This window comes from Drosophila willistoni (genome assembly GCF_018902025.1).
Source record: "Drosophila willistoni isolate 14030-0811.24 chromosome 2L unlocalized genomic scaffold, UCI_dwil_1.1 Seg196, whole genome shotgun sequence".
In the NCBI taxonomy this organism is placed as follows: Eukaryota; Metazoa; Arthropoda; class Insecta; order Diptera; family Drosophilidae; genus Drosophila; species Drosophila willistoni.
In genome coordinates, this window is record NW_025814048.1 from 6313905 (window position 1) to 6328964 (window position 15060).

General features: G+C 42.5%; 2 protein-coding genes across 2 annotated transcripts; both read right to left on the reverse strand.

Annotated features, from left to right (window-relative positions):
• Window positions 1–5548: 5548 nt before the first annotated feature.
• On the reverse strand, window positions 5549–14468 carry LOC124460030. The gene is made up of 2 exons (XM_047010176.1): window positions 14249–14468; window positions 5549–6522 (listed from the first exon to the last, which is right to left on the reverse strand). Exon 2 carries the CDS (start codon window positions 6486–6488, stop codon window positions 5622–5624), a length of 867 nt encoding a protein of 288 aa, XP_046866132.1. The 5' UTR covers window positions 6489–6522; window positions 14249–14468; the 3' UTR covers window positions 5549–5621.
• Window positions 6632–11800, reverse strand: LOC124459992. The gene is made up of 3 exons (XM_047009965.1): window positions 11623–11800; window positions 9073–10680; window positions 6632–8592 (listed from the first exon to the last, which is right to left on the reverse strand). Exons 1-3 carry the CDS (start codon window positions 11798–11800, stop codon window positions 6632–6634), a joined length of 3747 nt encoding a protein of 1248 aa, XP_046865921.1.
• Window positions 14469–15060: the final 592 nt, after the last annotated feature.

Below are 15060 nucleotides of genomic sequence, written 5' to 3' on the forward strand. Positions count from 1 at the left end.
CATTAGGTTTGGCTGTGTAGAACTTTGACCATTCAAAAAAGACTTTCCTATCTCACGCGGCTCAATTCAACTTATTATCGATATTCCCGATTTTGACATTCATGGCTAAAACGTAAACAATGAACGACAAAAAACCAAAAGAAAGAAACGAAATTCAAATAATTTTTTTTAAACAATCAACAAATTTGTGCTCAACTGGGTTAGTAGATTCCATGCAGTTCCACAATTTGTCAAGGATCTAGGTTTTTGGCGTTTTCCAAGGCAACAAACATGAAAACCAATTACTCAACTCTTGATCAAATCAACAACTGAGATATAAATTTTAGAAATCGACCAACAAATTACAAAATTTCTGATTTGTAAAGTCAAACTTTTTAAAGATTTGTTATCAGTTTTTTGTCGAATGATTAACTTATAGCGAATGATTAGTTGGAGCACTTCGAGGTGAAAAAAAATTTTTCAGACTGAATAACATTTTTTCAGTGCTGCACTTAATAACGTAAATCGAAAACAAGGTAAATCAAACGATATCAGTTAGCATATATAGATATTTTTTCATTTCATTTCAATCATTCATTTCAATCATTTCAATGAAAAAGCTGAATCAATTTGGTACAATGAAGAATAAAAAAAGTATATAGTTGGTTTGATGGCTTTCTTTTGCTTTCATTCAATAGAGCTAAAAATCAGAAACCATGAATAAATTGACATTGAATAAAGATAATAAAAATATATCCATATTTAATCAGTAACCAAGACCTCCTCAATTGACATTTGATATCTATAATATACCCGTTTACCCCAAAGAATTGAGGGTATGATAAAAAGGTAAAATAAGAAAACGAATCACAACTAAAAAATATGATGAAAATTTAAATAAATTGTTAAAGTTGCAGGCAAAAGGAAATGGATCCAGCATATAAATGCAAATATGCGTGTAATCAGCTTATTTACGCATGTTTATTATAAGCAAATATTAAATTTTCGAAAATTACATATATTTGACAGCCATAAACAACTTGCTCTGTCCAGGACAACGGGGAATGAGAAAAGATACAATGCGCGTTGCGATGGTCGGACGGTGCGTTACGTTGCGGTCCATGGCCTGTTAGGCCTGGCTAACTTTTTGTGGGTCAGAAAATTTTCTATGCAAATTTTTGCGCAACGAGCTAAATTAACAATTAAAAGAAAATATATATACATATATAAAATGAGTGAAACAAGTGAATGTTGACTGCTCATAGTAGAGAATTTGCATAAATTTACATGACTTTATTTCCAGCCGAGAGCGGAGAAATGTGAAAGTGAAAGGAAAAAGTGTGTCAGCATTTGTTAGCATACCATCGCAGCGCCCCATCGCTCCGTTTCCCCCCTCACTTGTCAACCCTTTTTCTTGTGTCATTCTTCATTTCGTTTTTTTTTTCTTTTTCGTCTTTGTTTCTGTTACTGTTTTCCTTTTTTCTTTGAGTAACGCCTCCCACATGGCGTATGCGCAATGTCTTTATTGCCTTTTTGCCTACTCACTTTCTTTTTTTTTTTGGCTTGCGCTGAGCTAAGTTTTATTTACCATAAAAATATAACTTTTTTTTGTGTTTACTTTCCCCTCTTGCTTGCATTTGGTTTTGTTCTTGAAGTGGCTTGTTGGTATATAGAATTTACAGTTTTCCATCTGTCAACGACCGCGATTTTGCTGACTAGACAAAAAGAATAAAGAGGGTTGGCAATTTAGAATCGTTAGATTCCCCAAAAAAAAAAGGAGTCGCCAAGTAGGTTATGATAAATGAAAGCAATTTAAACCAAACTTGGTTGATTCTGGTAAATTTTACTATTTCTACTGATCTGAACATCTTTTTTCTGGCAGTGTCTTTAGGTGTTTTAGTCTAGCAGTTAAGAATTGTTTCGAAATTCAAGTGACAATTTCTTTAGTTGTTAAAAATTAGGACATGTTTATAAAACACTGTACGAAATACTAAAAAAAAACCCAAAGTGAGAGTCCTTTAGGCCTCACATTCAAACAATCAACTAAAATGCTTAACCTTAACAAATATCATGGATAAAAAGTCTTCGATCAACAAAACATGGTTACAGATTGATATAACACAGCAATGAAAGGAAGATAAGAAAAGATTAATATAAGGAATAAGGAGAATAGCGATGGTTTGAGCAATCAGAGTTATAGGTATAGTAAAACAAATATTGTTCTTAACCAATTGGTTTCCATTTCAAGACTTTAAAAACGCTTTCTTTGCAGGTTTAATTACATCCCTGCCTTCCTCTGCCTCTTGTTCCATGTCGGCTTTAAAAATACCCTGGATTATTTATATTTCTTTTTGTATTAGAGATGTCACATCCCACTTATCCCACATTAAGCTCACTTTAGATAAACACAGAAAACAACTTCGTTTGAATATTACTTATCATTAAACAAAGTCAACTATTCATTTATATAGAGGTAAAAATTTAGGTTTAAGTAAAAAACCAGAGGGCCGGGGCTAACTTCGACCGCGTCAAAGTTTGTATACCCTTGCAATTTTTTTGGTAACTCTTTCCTTGCCTATAGCCATTAAAGTGGAAAAACGTTTTATCTAAAAAAGCTGTTTCCGAAAGAACGGCCTACAATCTTAGCATAGCAAATAACGACGATATTGATCAAAGTCACTGTTTTCCACCGATCGTTCCTATGGGAGCTATATGATATAGTTACCCGATCTTTATCAAATTCGGCACAGACATTAATAGATATATAAAACTAACAAATATTTAATTTGAAAGCAATCACTTTAAAAATAACGAAGTTATTGACTGAAAAAGTCACTGTTTTCGAAAGATCGTTCCTATGGGAGCTATATGATATAGTCATTCGATCTTGATCAAATTTGGCGTAGTCGTTTATATGTGAAATTAACTTACCAATATTAAATTTCACGACAATAGCTCAAAAAATAACGAAGTTATTAAGAAAAGTCACTGTTCGTGACTTTGCCATTTGTATGGGAGCTATATGATATAGTGATCCGATCCGGCTGAATCCGAGATATACAACGCCTGCAGTATATACAAGCCTACATGCAAAATTTCAGCGTTGATCCAGACGGACGGACGGACGGACGGACGGACGGACGGACGGACATGGCTATTTGAACTCGTCTCGTCGTGCTGATCAAGAATATATATATATATTATATGGTCGGAGATGCTTCCTTCTATGCGTTGCACACTTTTGACCAAAATTAATATACTCTTTTTGCAAGGGTATAAAAACAGGCATCGAATAAAATAAATAACTTTCAAATTAAATCAGTTGAAAGTATTTGAAAAATTCTACTAAATATCCAAACTAATTTGGATTCCAAACATTTGATAGATAATTCTAATACTTACTATACTTGCGGCTGGTTACTTATTAGCAATTTTTGTCATTAAATAAGTAGTTTATTTAGTAGAAGCAATTTTCATGTTTTTTAAGGACAGAGACTGCTAGATAATTTTACGCCTGATTACACTAAGGAGGAAACAATGTTGAGCAGGCAGTGCCAGCTGGCTAATTGGAAAATGTTGTCAAGCATCTTTGTTGGCCATTCCTTATGCTCATTCCATTCCCTGATGTTGACAACGCGTTGCCCTCGCCTAGTTTGGACCGTAGCTTGAGCAACTTGGCTTTGACTTTGCTTGGGTCTTTCTTATTCTTTAGCATTTTGCTCTGCACACTTGACTGCTACTCATTAATTAAGTAAAAGCAAAATCAAGCAAAAGATTTGGGTCAAGCAGAAACAGATCTGTTAATTAATTTTGGAACTTCCCATGTGTGCTGGTGTGTGTGTTGATGTGGGTGTGTGTGTGTGTCACATCTGAAGTTAAATTTAAAGTGAAAAAAACAATTTTTCTAAAATTTCGTTCAGTTTTTTTGTTTTTTGGCATTGTCTCCACTTGCTCTCTGGGACTCGTTTCTAATTCTGTATATGTACTTTCAATAATGGGCAAAAAATAAGAGCAAACTATACAAAAGCTATGACAATTCTATGGCCATCTGATAGTCTTCATGATTGTTTTTGTTGTAGTTGTTGTCGCTTTTATTGTGATTGTTGTGGTTGTTGTTGCCTAGGCCGTGGCGCCACACAAATGTGTTGCGTATGCGTGTGCCCCAAACGATAGAGAGAAATGACAACCCATATAAAACATATGAGCCAAAATCAGCCAGAGGCTGAAATGAACAAAGAACTATCGGTTATTAAAAGGGAATTGTACCACGATTTGGTAGACGCCTCTGGTTTTATATGGAGGAGGAGCAGCAGTCAAAACTACAATGCTCTTACTCCCATTCCAACCATTTGTCCATGGCATCACAGACTTGAGACCTCTTCCCTCTTCTCTTCTCTTCTTGTTTGTCCTTCAGTCTACCAAGTTTACTATAAATAAGCGCCACATGCTCAACATTTTTATGCTGTTTTATTGCATTGCGCTAAAAGGGAAAAGCAAACCAAAGAAAGAACCGAAACTCAAGTAAAACCCATGACCGTGACCAAAAAAACGAAAGGGAAAATAGGGGAGAGCAGTGGTGGACTCATTGAGAGGGAAGCAGTTTCTTGCTCTGGCTGCCAAAACCTTATTATGTGCTACATTTAACGCCCAGATAGCCGAACAGCATTCGAACAAACATGGCAAACATTGGAATTGCGTCTGACTCTGTCTCTCTCTTTCTCTTTCTCTCTCTCTCTCTCTCTCTCTCTCACTCTCTCTGTCTGCCACGTTTTCCCATTTCCCTTAGCCGTCTCTGTTTCTCTCTCTCTGTCTATCTTTCTGTGGCCAGTAAGTTCTCATTCTACACATTCTATTGTTTTTCTTACGTTTGCCTTTGCCTTTTCCCTTATTTTATACGCAATGCAATAAAATTAAAGTTGTTTTGTAAGCCTTTCTGGCTTGAAGGTAAGTGTTTTTGACGCCTTCATCGTACTGACTCCAACTTTCGCTCCCTTTTTTTCTCACTCTAACTGCAAATCGATTTGCAGTCGTAAACTAAACGTAATGCTAAATTTATTACATACTTTTGGTTCGGTGTGCAGCATTTCCGATTGGCTTTAAGAAAGGCGTAAATTTCATTCATTCTCCGATTGTAAATTATATATACATATCATTCTGTTTTTTTCCCACTTCGTTTGTACTTCTCCATTAACAGAGGATTTATAGAAACATTGTGGCTAAAGGCTAAATATTTAATTGAAAATTAATTTGCAATTGTAGTTCATGGCGCGAACACAGCTGGAGTTGTTTTTAATTAAAGTTTAATCAAATTTGTATTCGTAGGGGGGTTGAATTTCCTAAGTAGGCAGCTAAATGAATTTTTTCCTTAAAATGTCTTCCTTCAAGAAATTGGGCACTGCAGCAATCTCACTTCAATGTTCTTTTTTATTCACTTGTAAGTTTGACACTAAAACTAGCTTAATTAAGAGCAGGGCACCAAGCCCCGCTTGGAGCGAAGTGTGGGGAGTTCTTTCGTGGGGAGAGCGATGGGCACCATCGGGAGAGCGGCGCGAGGTGAAAGCTTCCGCCTCCTTTAACCCTTGTGTTGCCCGGTTGGGCATAAACATGCTCCCCCCCTTGCAGGAGTGCAAGACCCAGGCAGTTTAATGGCACGCTCCGGACAGGGTCCAGCCAAAAACTGTGCGCATCGCAATCGGCCGCCCGCCAACCCCAGGTAGACTCCCTTCTAGCATGACCTCCGTGATCACATCCGCGCCCAGGACCAGAGACACTGACGACGGTCGGTAGAACGTCTCATCCGCCAGGACGATGCCCTCAAACTTTTTGGCGATCTGTGGGTCCACCGGAGCGCTTGGAGTGCGGCAGCACAAGCCATCGACCACCTTCAGGATCGCCTCCAATCGCCATCCTTCACTGATTGGGGACCGGATCACTGCTGCCACCGCTTTCTCTGCCCCTATATTGACGGCTGTCAACTTGAAGGCCGTGGCCAATGACGTCGCCATCGACGATACCGCAGAACAAGGGTCCACCAGGGCCTTCACGTCGAAGGTTTTTCCCTCCGTCTCAATGCGCACCATCGCCGTGGGCATCAGATGCGGATTGCGGTGCTGCAGCAGTGTGGTCAAGGTCAGTTTCGGATCGGAGGCTGGCGTTGGCGCGACCCTTCGTCTGGAGGACTCGGGGGTGACTCGGCGTACGACGGAGCTTGGAGTGCGTCGACGTGGCTGTTCATGGAAGTGAAGCAGCGTGTGGTGATCCTCCTCACAGATTCGGCACTTATCACCGCTTAAGCAGCTTCCTCCGGAATGTTGGTGGGCCAGGCAATTGGCGCAGTACTTATTCGCCAGCACTGCCCTCATCCTCTTCTCCACGTTCAGCCGCAGGAAGCGACGGCATCGCTTCAGAGGATGGATTCCGCGACAGACTCGGCAACGGAAGGACTCAGTTCCTCGCGAACATCTGCGCTCCTCTTTCGATGCCTGTACTGAACGCGGTCTCGGAGCCATGGAAACGGGATCTAGGTTGACGAATATCAGGAAGCTGCCGGGACAAATAATGAAGAAAGCGGATTAATGTAGGACGATAAAACACATATTACTACTGGCAGCTCGGCCCTTCTTCCTTGGGAGGAAGGACCAAGTGCTGGACGCTACTGTAGTTTTACGTAATGGGTTTGAATTCTTTCTTCTGGAGGAAGAAAGATCAACTTTGCGACGGGACGCTTCACAATACCGCGAGCGGTAAGCAGTTCGACGACGCGGACATTGCCGTCACTGCCAGGGTGTGTCTGGTGGATTCGCCCGAGACGCCATTCATTAAATGGAAGATTGTCGTCTTTGAGTACCACCAGATCGCCCACTTCAAGATTTTTAGAAGGGAATCGCCACTTATTGCGCTTATGTAGCTCCTTCAGATACTCGTCTTTCCATCGGGTGCAGAAATGCTGACTCACGGCCTTCAGACGCTGCCACCGGTTAATGATAGACGGTACCTGATCCTTGATTTCAGGTTCCGTCACGGATAGCAATGGACCGCCAACTAGGAAATGGCCTGGGGTCAAAGCTAAAGAGTCGGTGGGGTCTTCAGACATAGGAGAAATCGGCCGCGAGTTCAAACACGCCTCTACCTTAGCCAGCAGCGTAGAGAACTCTTCAAAAGTATACCTTTGGTTGGAAGTGGCCTTGTAGAACAGAGTTTTAAAACTCTTAACTCCAGCCTCCCACAACCCTCCCATGTGTGGTGCCCCGGGAGGGATGAAATGCCAGGACAGATTCTGATGGCTGTAGTGGGATAATATTTTCTGCTGGGTAGAATTTAGGAAATCTTTTTCAAGCACTCTGGATGCACCTACGAAGTTTTTCCCGTTGTCGGACTGCACTTGCTGGGGACACCCTCGCCTCGATACAAAGCGAGCGAATGCTGCCAGAAATGCTTCGGTACTCAAATCCGAAGTTGCCTCAAGGTGAATGGCTTTGGTGGAAAAGCAAACAAAGACACACACATATCCCTTTGATATGCGGCAAGCGCGGCCGGTGAAACTCTTGATGTCGAAAGGACCTGCAAAATCTATACCGGTGGTCGTGAAAGGACGTGCGAAAGTAGTTCGCTGGGCCGGAAGGGTGCCCATTAGCTGTGATTGCAGCCTTCTTTTATAAATCACACAGACTTTGCATGAATTGACCACCGATTTTACTAGATTCCGCAGTCTTGGAATCCAGTATCTCTGTCGGATGAGACGGACTACCAGTTGGCTGCCCCCATGGAGAGAGATCTGATGCGTGAAAAGCACCAACAGCCGGGACAACGGACTTACTACTGGCAACAGAATGGGGTTACGCTCATCGTAACTAAGGGCCGCTGCTTGTTGCACGCGCCCACATGCTCGGATCACACCTGATGCGTCAATGAAAGGATTCAAATTGAGAATGGTGCTAGACGTGGGCAGAGATTTCTTCTGCTGTAGACACCGATGTTCCGTCGGAAAGTAATCACGCTGAGTGACTCGGATCAACGCCTGGAGTACTTGATTGATCTCGCTAGAGGTCACCTCCCCGGAGTAATCGTTTGGCAGTTTACGACACCTTCTGCCGAAACGGATCACATATGCTATCACTCGTAAGGCACGTGCCAGATTGGAAAAACGAGATAATATCTCGTTGGCTGGCTTAGCGATCGCGACGTGGACCTTCACTACCCGCTTCTCCAAGGCAGTGTCTAGTGGGAGTGGTGTCGCTCGCTGCCAGGACTCTTGTGGTTCCCGTAGCCATGGTGGGCCGTGCCACCACAAATCCTTGTGTACCAATTCCTGCGCACTCAGGCCGCGGCTAGGGAGATCTGCTGGGTTGTCCTCTGAACGAACGTGATTCCATGGGGCGTCATTTGTTGCCGTCACAATCTTTGCTACCCGATTTGCGACAAACGTTGTCCATGTGCAGGGTGGCTTATTTAACCACGACAGTACGACGGTGGAATCTGACCAATAAAAAGCCTCCGCATTATCAACTGGAAGTTGCGGAAGAACTGCAGCTGCCAGTTCCGCTAAAAGTGTAGCTCCGCATAATTCAAGGCGGGGCAATGAAACCGTTTTAACCGGGGCGACTCTAGATTTCGCTGCAAGAAGGCAGCATGATATGCCTTGGTCATTGCTAACGCGCACGTAAATTGCGGCACCATAAGCCCGCTGTGACGCATCGCAAAAACAATGGAATTGGATGTCGGAATTTGGGTCATGAAGAACCCATCGTGGAATTCGGATCTGGTCAAGGAAGGAGTAGCTCTTTGTAAAATCCTGCCACCTGTGATGGAGTTCACTGGGCAATTGATCATCCCACCCTAGCTCTTGTAACCAGAGCTCTTGCATAAACACCTTGGCTTGAATCACAAAGGGAGCCAGCCAGCCAGCGGGATCGAATAGCTTGGCGATCTGCCCGAGGACTTCTCGCTTAGTATAAGCTGACTTGACATCTTGGGGTGAGATGACAAAATAAAACTCATCCGTAGTCGCTTTCCATCGGATTCCCAGTGTTTTCGCTGTGCTGGCCTCTTCGATGTCGAGGAAATCAGCATTCAGTAAATGACTCTTTGGAATACAACTGAGCACGCTCTTCACATTCGATGTCCACTTGCGCAAGGGAAAGCCAGCTGAACCAAGAGCGTCTTGAAGTTCATTGACCATTGCGATTGCCGTTGTTTCATTATGAGCCCCTGCCAGGACATCATCGACATACATATAGGACTTGATAATATCGCTAGCCAAAGGAAATTTGGATTGTACATCACTTGCGAGTTGCTGAAGTACTCGGATGGCTAAGAACGGAGCACAGTTAATGCCAAACGTGACGGTATTCAGCTCGTAATCACCAAGTTGCCCCTCTTTATTTCGGAACAGGATCCTCTGAAATGGCGTGTGGATTTGATCGACCATAATTTGGCGGTACATTTTTGTGATGTCGGCATTGAAAACTACTCGGAAAAAACGCCACTTGAGAATCTGAGTAGTGAGATCGGACTGAAGTACCGGACCAGGGTAAAGTATGTCGTTGAGACTTACTCCGTTGGTGGACTTGCTAGAGGCGTTAAAAACTACCCGTACCTTTGTTGTGGTGCTGTCGGGCTTGAAAACCGCATGGTGTGGCAAATAAAAATTGTTATTAGTGCCGTCAAATGGAACCTGACGCATGTGGCCCAAGTCCAAATATTCTTGGATGACGGCGTCATACTCAGTTTTTGCCGGAATATTTTTAAGGAGTCGGCTTTCGTTTTTTAGGAACTGAGCCAATGCCCCTGGTCTGGAATGACCAAGGTTGATGTTGGTTGGATCTCGAAACGGAAGTGAGACCGTATATCTCCCCGCAACATCTCTTCTTGTGGTCTTCTGGAAATTGACCTCGCAAACAGAGTCAGAATCTTCTACCGGTTTGCCCGGTAGATCCTCCACCTCCCAAAACCTTGTGAGAAGAGTTTCAAGTCCCTCCTCTCTGCTAACTGCGACCCTCGTGGTGAACGCGGCACATGAACTGACGGGGACCCCTTGCAACGGGCCTGAAATGACCCAACCGAATCTCGTCTCTTGAGCCATTAAAGATCCGCACACTTCGGTCTGGATGCCGGAAAGAGTCACCGCTGGTATTACATCAATGCCAAGGAGTAGATCGATCTTTGCCTTTAATCTGAAGGAGGGGTCGGCTAGAGGAATATTGGGCATTCCTTCCAGTGTGGCTTGGGCTATCGTACATGACGGCAAATCATCAGCAACTTGGGACAAGACAAACGCTTCTATCTCGATCTGGACTGGAGGTCCATGCGATGACCGAATGCTTATGTGACAGACCTTCAAGGTTCTATTGACCTTTCCGTTAATGCCTGTCACTTCGGCCCTGACAGTTTGGAATGGTAACTTCATGAGTCGGAACATTCTTTCGGATATGAAATTGGCTTCAGAAGCCGGGTCTAATAGCGCCCGTGAAGCATAAGTAGTGCCCTTGTGCCAAAGGTCCACGATCGCTGTACCTAGCAACTTATCTCGTGAGGACCTTGCCTCAGAGGTAAAGTAAGTCCGGACAATATTGTGCGAACTGGGCTGAGCTGGGACCGACGTTGGATTATTCTCCGGTCGGGCGTCCTTGTGCAAGAGCGTATTGTGACGCCCCTTGCACGTGAAGCAATTGTGCTGACTCGGACAATCTTTTACTTGATGTCCTCTTGCGAAACAGTTCAGACAAAGGGACTTTTTCTTTATGTATGCCACCCTCTCTGGCACCGTCATCTGAAGGAAGCGGGGACATCGACGCACCGGGTGATTCTCCTTCATACAGAGATCACAGGATTTTGGTTTGGTGGTCACCTTGGCTTCAAATGTATTAGCCTTTCGGGTGGCTGGAATCGGATTTCGTGGAGGTTTCGATGTGGGAACCGAAATAGCCATTGCAGTTGTATTTTCCACCGCTTCGAGCGTACGGAACCGCTCAGTGAGGAAATCGTCCATCATTTGCCACTCTGGAATGGCAGTCTTGTCTCCCAGAGATTGCTCCCATAATGAAAGGGTATTCTTTGGCAATTTGATGGAACAGAAAAATACGAACATGCCTCCCCAAGTGGTTACTGGCAGGCCACAGTGCTCAAAAGCGCGAATGGATGCCTGCAGAGCATTCTGATGATCCTGTAATGCTTTTCCGGACTCATGGGAAATTTGAGGCAGGTCAAGAAGTGCTCGGAATTGGCTGTTCACGATAAGTCGCTTATTTTCGAAACGCTGTTTAAGTGCATTCCATGCCGTTTCAAAACCATCATTTGTAAGCGGGAATTTTGCTACAATGAGGTTGGCTTCACCCCTCGTTTTCGCTAGGAGATGGTACAGCTTTTCAACAGGGGAAATTCGCGAATCGCTTATGTAGATGGCTGTAAACAAGTCACGGAACGTGGGCCATTTTAAATAATCTCCCGTAAAGACTTCTGTGTCAATGGGTGGCAATCGACAGCCTCGTTCTGCTGGTGCAGAGGTAGGCGCATGACGGTTCGGAGGAGTCGGAGCAGACCTTTCATGGATAAGCTCGTTTAATCGAGCCGTGCATCGCTCGTAAACTTGATAGCATTTGTCATATTTAGCTTGGATGGCTAAATCTTCAGAGTTATCGTCTTTACCATCTATGAGTGCCTCGCATTTCTCATATTCCTGCTCGACCTTCTCCCACAACGCTTGAACTCGATCACGACGGACTTGGAGCGTAAATACGCTGACCTCGGACAGTGACGTGACGTGGTTGTCGACTTCAAACTGACTTAGTTTATCGCAAATGGAACCAAACTTCTTCAAAGCCATGGTGGAAGCAGCTAAAACCCTTTTGGTCTCGGACCGAGTGACTCTTGGGGCGGTTACCAAAATCTGTGGAAGTGGTACCAATGATTTGACCTCTTTTTGGCTTGCTCGTCGTGGCTCTGACGTGGCTTGCTGAAAGGTCGTGCTCGATGGTGCGGACTTGAGAGTTAGTGGACTAGAGAGGGTCTGAAATGCTCGGGAAGGAGGAGTAGTAGGGCTGGTACTCCTCTGGCGCTGACCTGGAGCAGCAATTGAGGATTTGCTCGGGGCTGCAGTGTTCTCAGCTGCTTTCTCGTCTTTTGACGGGCTCGTGCTCATAACCCCAGAGAGTGGCGGTTATAAAGTGGTGAGCTGGCTTGGCACGGCTTGAAAATTAGCCAAAAAGACGAACTGGAACGTTTGGGAAAAACTGGAACACTACCAAACCACTTGAAGAACGGCTTTGAAACGCCTTGAAATAGATTGAAAAAAAAAAAACCAGAAAACGAGCTGGTACGTTTGGAATGACTTGGAACACTGCCAAAAAACCCTAGGAACGGCTTGGAACACCTTGGAATTCAAATATAACTACAAAGATGCGACTTGGAGCGGGTGGAAACACTTTGGAATTGAAATCGAACCAAAGATAAGACTTGAAACGCTTGGAAACACTTTGTAATTGGAATCTAACTCCAAAGATACGACTTGGAACGTGTGGGAATACTTTGGAATTGCAATATAACTCCAAAGATGCGACTTGGAACGTGTGGGAATACTTTGGAATTGCAATAGAACCAAAGATACGACTTGAAACGCTTGGAAACACTTTGGAATTGGAATCTAACTCCAAAGATACGACTTGGAACACGTGGGAATACTTTGGAATTGAAATATAACTCCAAAAAATACGACTTGGAACACGTGGGAATATTTTGGACTTGAAATGTAACTCCAAAAATACGACTTGGAATACGTGGGAATACTTTGGAATTGAAATAGAACTCCAAAAATACGACTTGGAACACGTGGGAATATTTTGGAATTGAAATATAACTCCAAAAAATACGACTTGGAACGCGTGGGAATAGAATAAACAAAAACGCGGAACACAAATTTTTACCAATTAAATATTATTCGATTTTTTTCCTCAACGTGACCCTTCAACCTATATACCCCACAAAGTGCCTGCCAACCTAGGGTATACAGCACAGCTACTTTTGGTCGTTTGCTTTGTGCCGGTCTTTGGCACATGAGCTTGCAGCTGTGCTGGTATACTGCAGTTAAGCGGTACTTATGTATGCTCGTATGTATGTATGTATATAGGCTGCAAGGGATAGCGGGATTTGTTCGCGGTGGTGGAAAAATATATTTGTGTGCGAAAAATTAGAAATTTTGTGGAATGTATGTATGTATGGATATGTATATGGGAATCAATATGTAAAATTTTATGTATGGAAAAAATATGTATATGTATATGGATATGAATATATATATGTAAAATTTTATGTATGGAAAAATATGTATATATATGTATGTGTATGGATATGTATATATATATGTAAAATTTTATGTATGGAAAAATATGTATATGTATGTATGTGTATGGATATGTAAAATGTTGGAGTATATATATATGTATTTAAAAATTTCTTTTTCTCTTTTTTCTTTTTTTTTTTTAAATATGAAAATATGGAATGGCGATATGCAGAGGTGTGAATGGATCGGATTTCTTTATATAAATTAATGTTTTTTTTTTTTTTTTTTTTTTTTAATATGATTTCTTTTGCTGTGTCTAACCGATATGCCCCCAACTTTATAGGGTGTCTGGTCACCAGAAATGTCTAAGTGTGGCTTTTATATGTGAGAGGGTGGTTCACTTTCGTTTTTTTTTTTTTAAAAATCTTTATTATTTGTATTGAAAATTTTCTTCTCTTCGTTGAAAACCACCTTTCACTGCGCGCACACTTTTCCCAGGAGTGGACTGTATTTGCACAAAACCTTTATTTTTGGATTTAATGTAGCACTGGATATGTTTGTAATTTTTGTCACATTCACACACTCTGCTTGCATATACATATATATCTTATATGTAGGAGATCACTTTTTTCGTAGGTTTGATTCACTGCATACATACATATGTGTTAATATTTTTTTGAAATTGCGAAAAAATATATATTGGAAATAGGCAAATAAAATATGGCGCCTTATATACTTGGCCTATATATGCCAAAGTGCGAGGAAAAAACTTGAAGTGGGCGAACCAATATGGCGCCTTATGTACTGGACACATATATATGTATGAAAATTTGGGGACCAAAATTTTCTCTCCTTTGAGGAGGAAAAATTTGCGCGAAAGTAATTTTTACTTGGATTAGGAGAATCAATGGCAACAATTATATGTATGTGAGTATGGGTACGGATGCTGGAGGCATGTACATGTACTCATATACCTATAATTTGCAAAAAAATTACTTAGCTTGAAATATGGATGAAATTCCACCGATGCTAGTGGTTCGAGAGGATCTTAGTATCCGGCTCGAAGGACCAAATGTATTCGTAGGGGGGTTGAATTTCCTAAGTAGGCAGCTAAATGAATTTTTTCCTTAAAATGTCTTCCTTCAAGAAATTGGGCACTGCAGCAATCTCACTTCAATGTTCTTTTTTATTCACTTGTAAGTTTGACACTAAAACTAGCTTAATTAAGAGCAGGGCACCAAGCCCCGCTTGGAGCGAAGTGTGGGGAGTTCTTTCGTGGGGAGAGCGATGGGCACCATCGGGAGAGCGGCGCGAGGTGAAAGCTTCCGCCTCCTTTAACCCTTGTGTTGCCCGGTTGGGCATAAACAAAATTAATTACGCAAAATCAAATTAACAGAAGTCGTGAGCAAAAAAACAAACATAGAATTTCATGTATTTAAATTTCATGGCAGAACAGGAACAAAGCATACATAATTGCCGGCATTGAGGCATTCTAGTTTGCGGAAATTAAACACCAAGACACTTCAATGCAACAGTTGACCTACTCAAAAGTCTCAAGTTAACGTGCCAAGTGCCAGGTGAACAGGACAACCAAACACAACTACATGGCTACACAACACTAACAGCTGAACACTCGACACTCAAGTGCAAGTCAATCGAGGCGTAAAAATACTTTCACAGAAGATGGCAGAAGGCAAAATGCAGAATGCAGAATGCGGCTAAGCTGCAGGAGGCAGCCCAAGACAAGCGAGACAACTGGCTGGCAAGATTCATCCTTAACTGCCAAAGTGGCCGTCAGGCAAGTTGGC

What these genes read in the sequence shown, in the direction of transcription:
- LOC124459992 (XM_047009965.1), bottom strand. Translation starts at nt 11,800, where the DNA reads ATGGCTTTGAAGAAGTTTGGTTCCATTTGCGATAAACTAAGTCAGTTT. An exon ending in ATGCGAGGCACTCATAGATG is followed by an intron (nt 10,681 to 11,622) that starts GTAAAGACGATA and finishes GTTTCGCAAGAG; the next exon opens with GACATCAAGTAAAAGATTGT. An exon ending in TGTGAAGAGCGTGCTCAGTT is followed by an intron (nt 8,593 to 9,072) that starts GTATTCCAAAGA and finishes GCCTTCTTGCAG; the next exon opens with CGAAATCTAGAGTCGCCCCG.
- LOC124460030 (XM_047010176.1), bottom strand. Translation starts at nt 6,488, where the DNA reads ATGGCTCCGAGACCGCGTTCAGTACAGGCATCGAAAGAGGAGCGCAGA.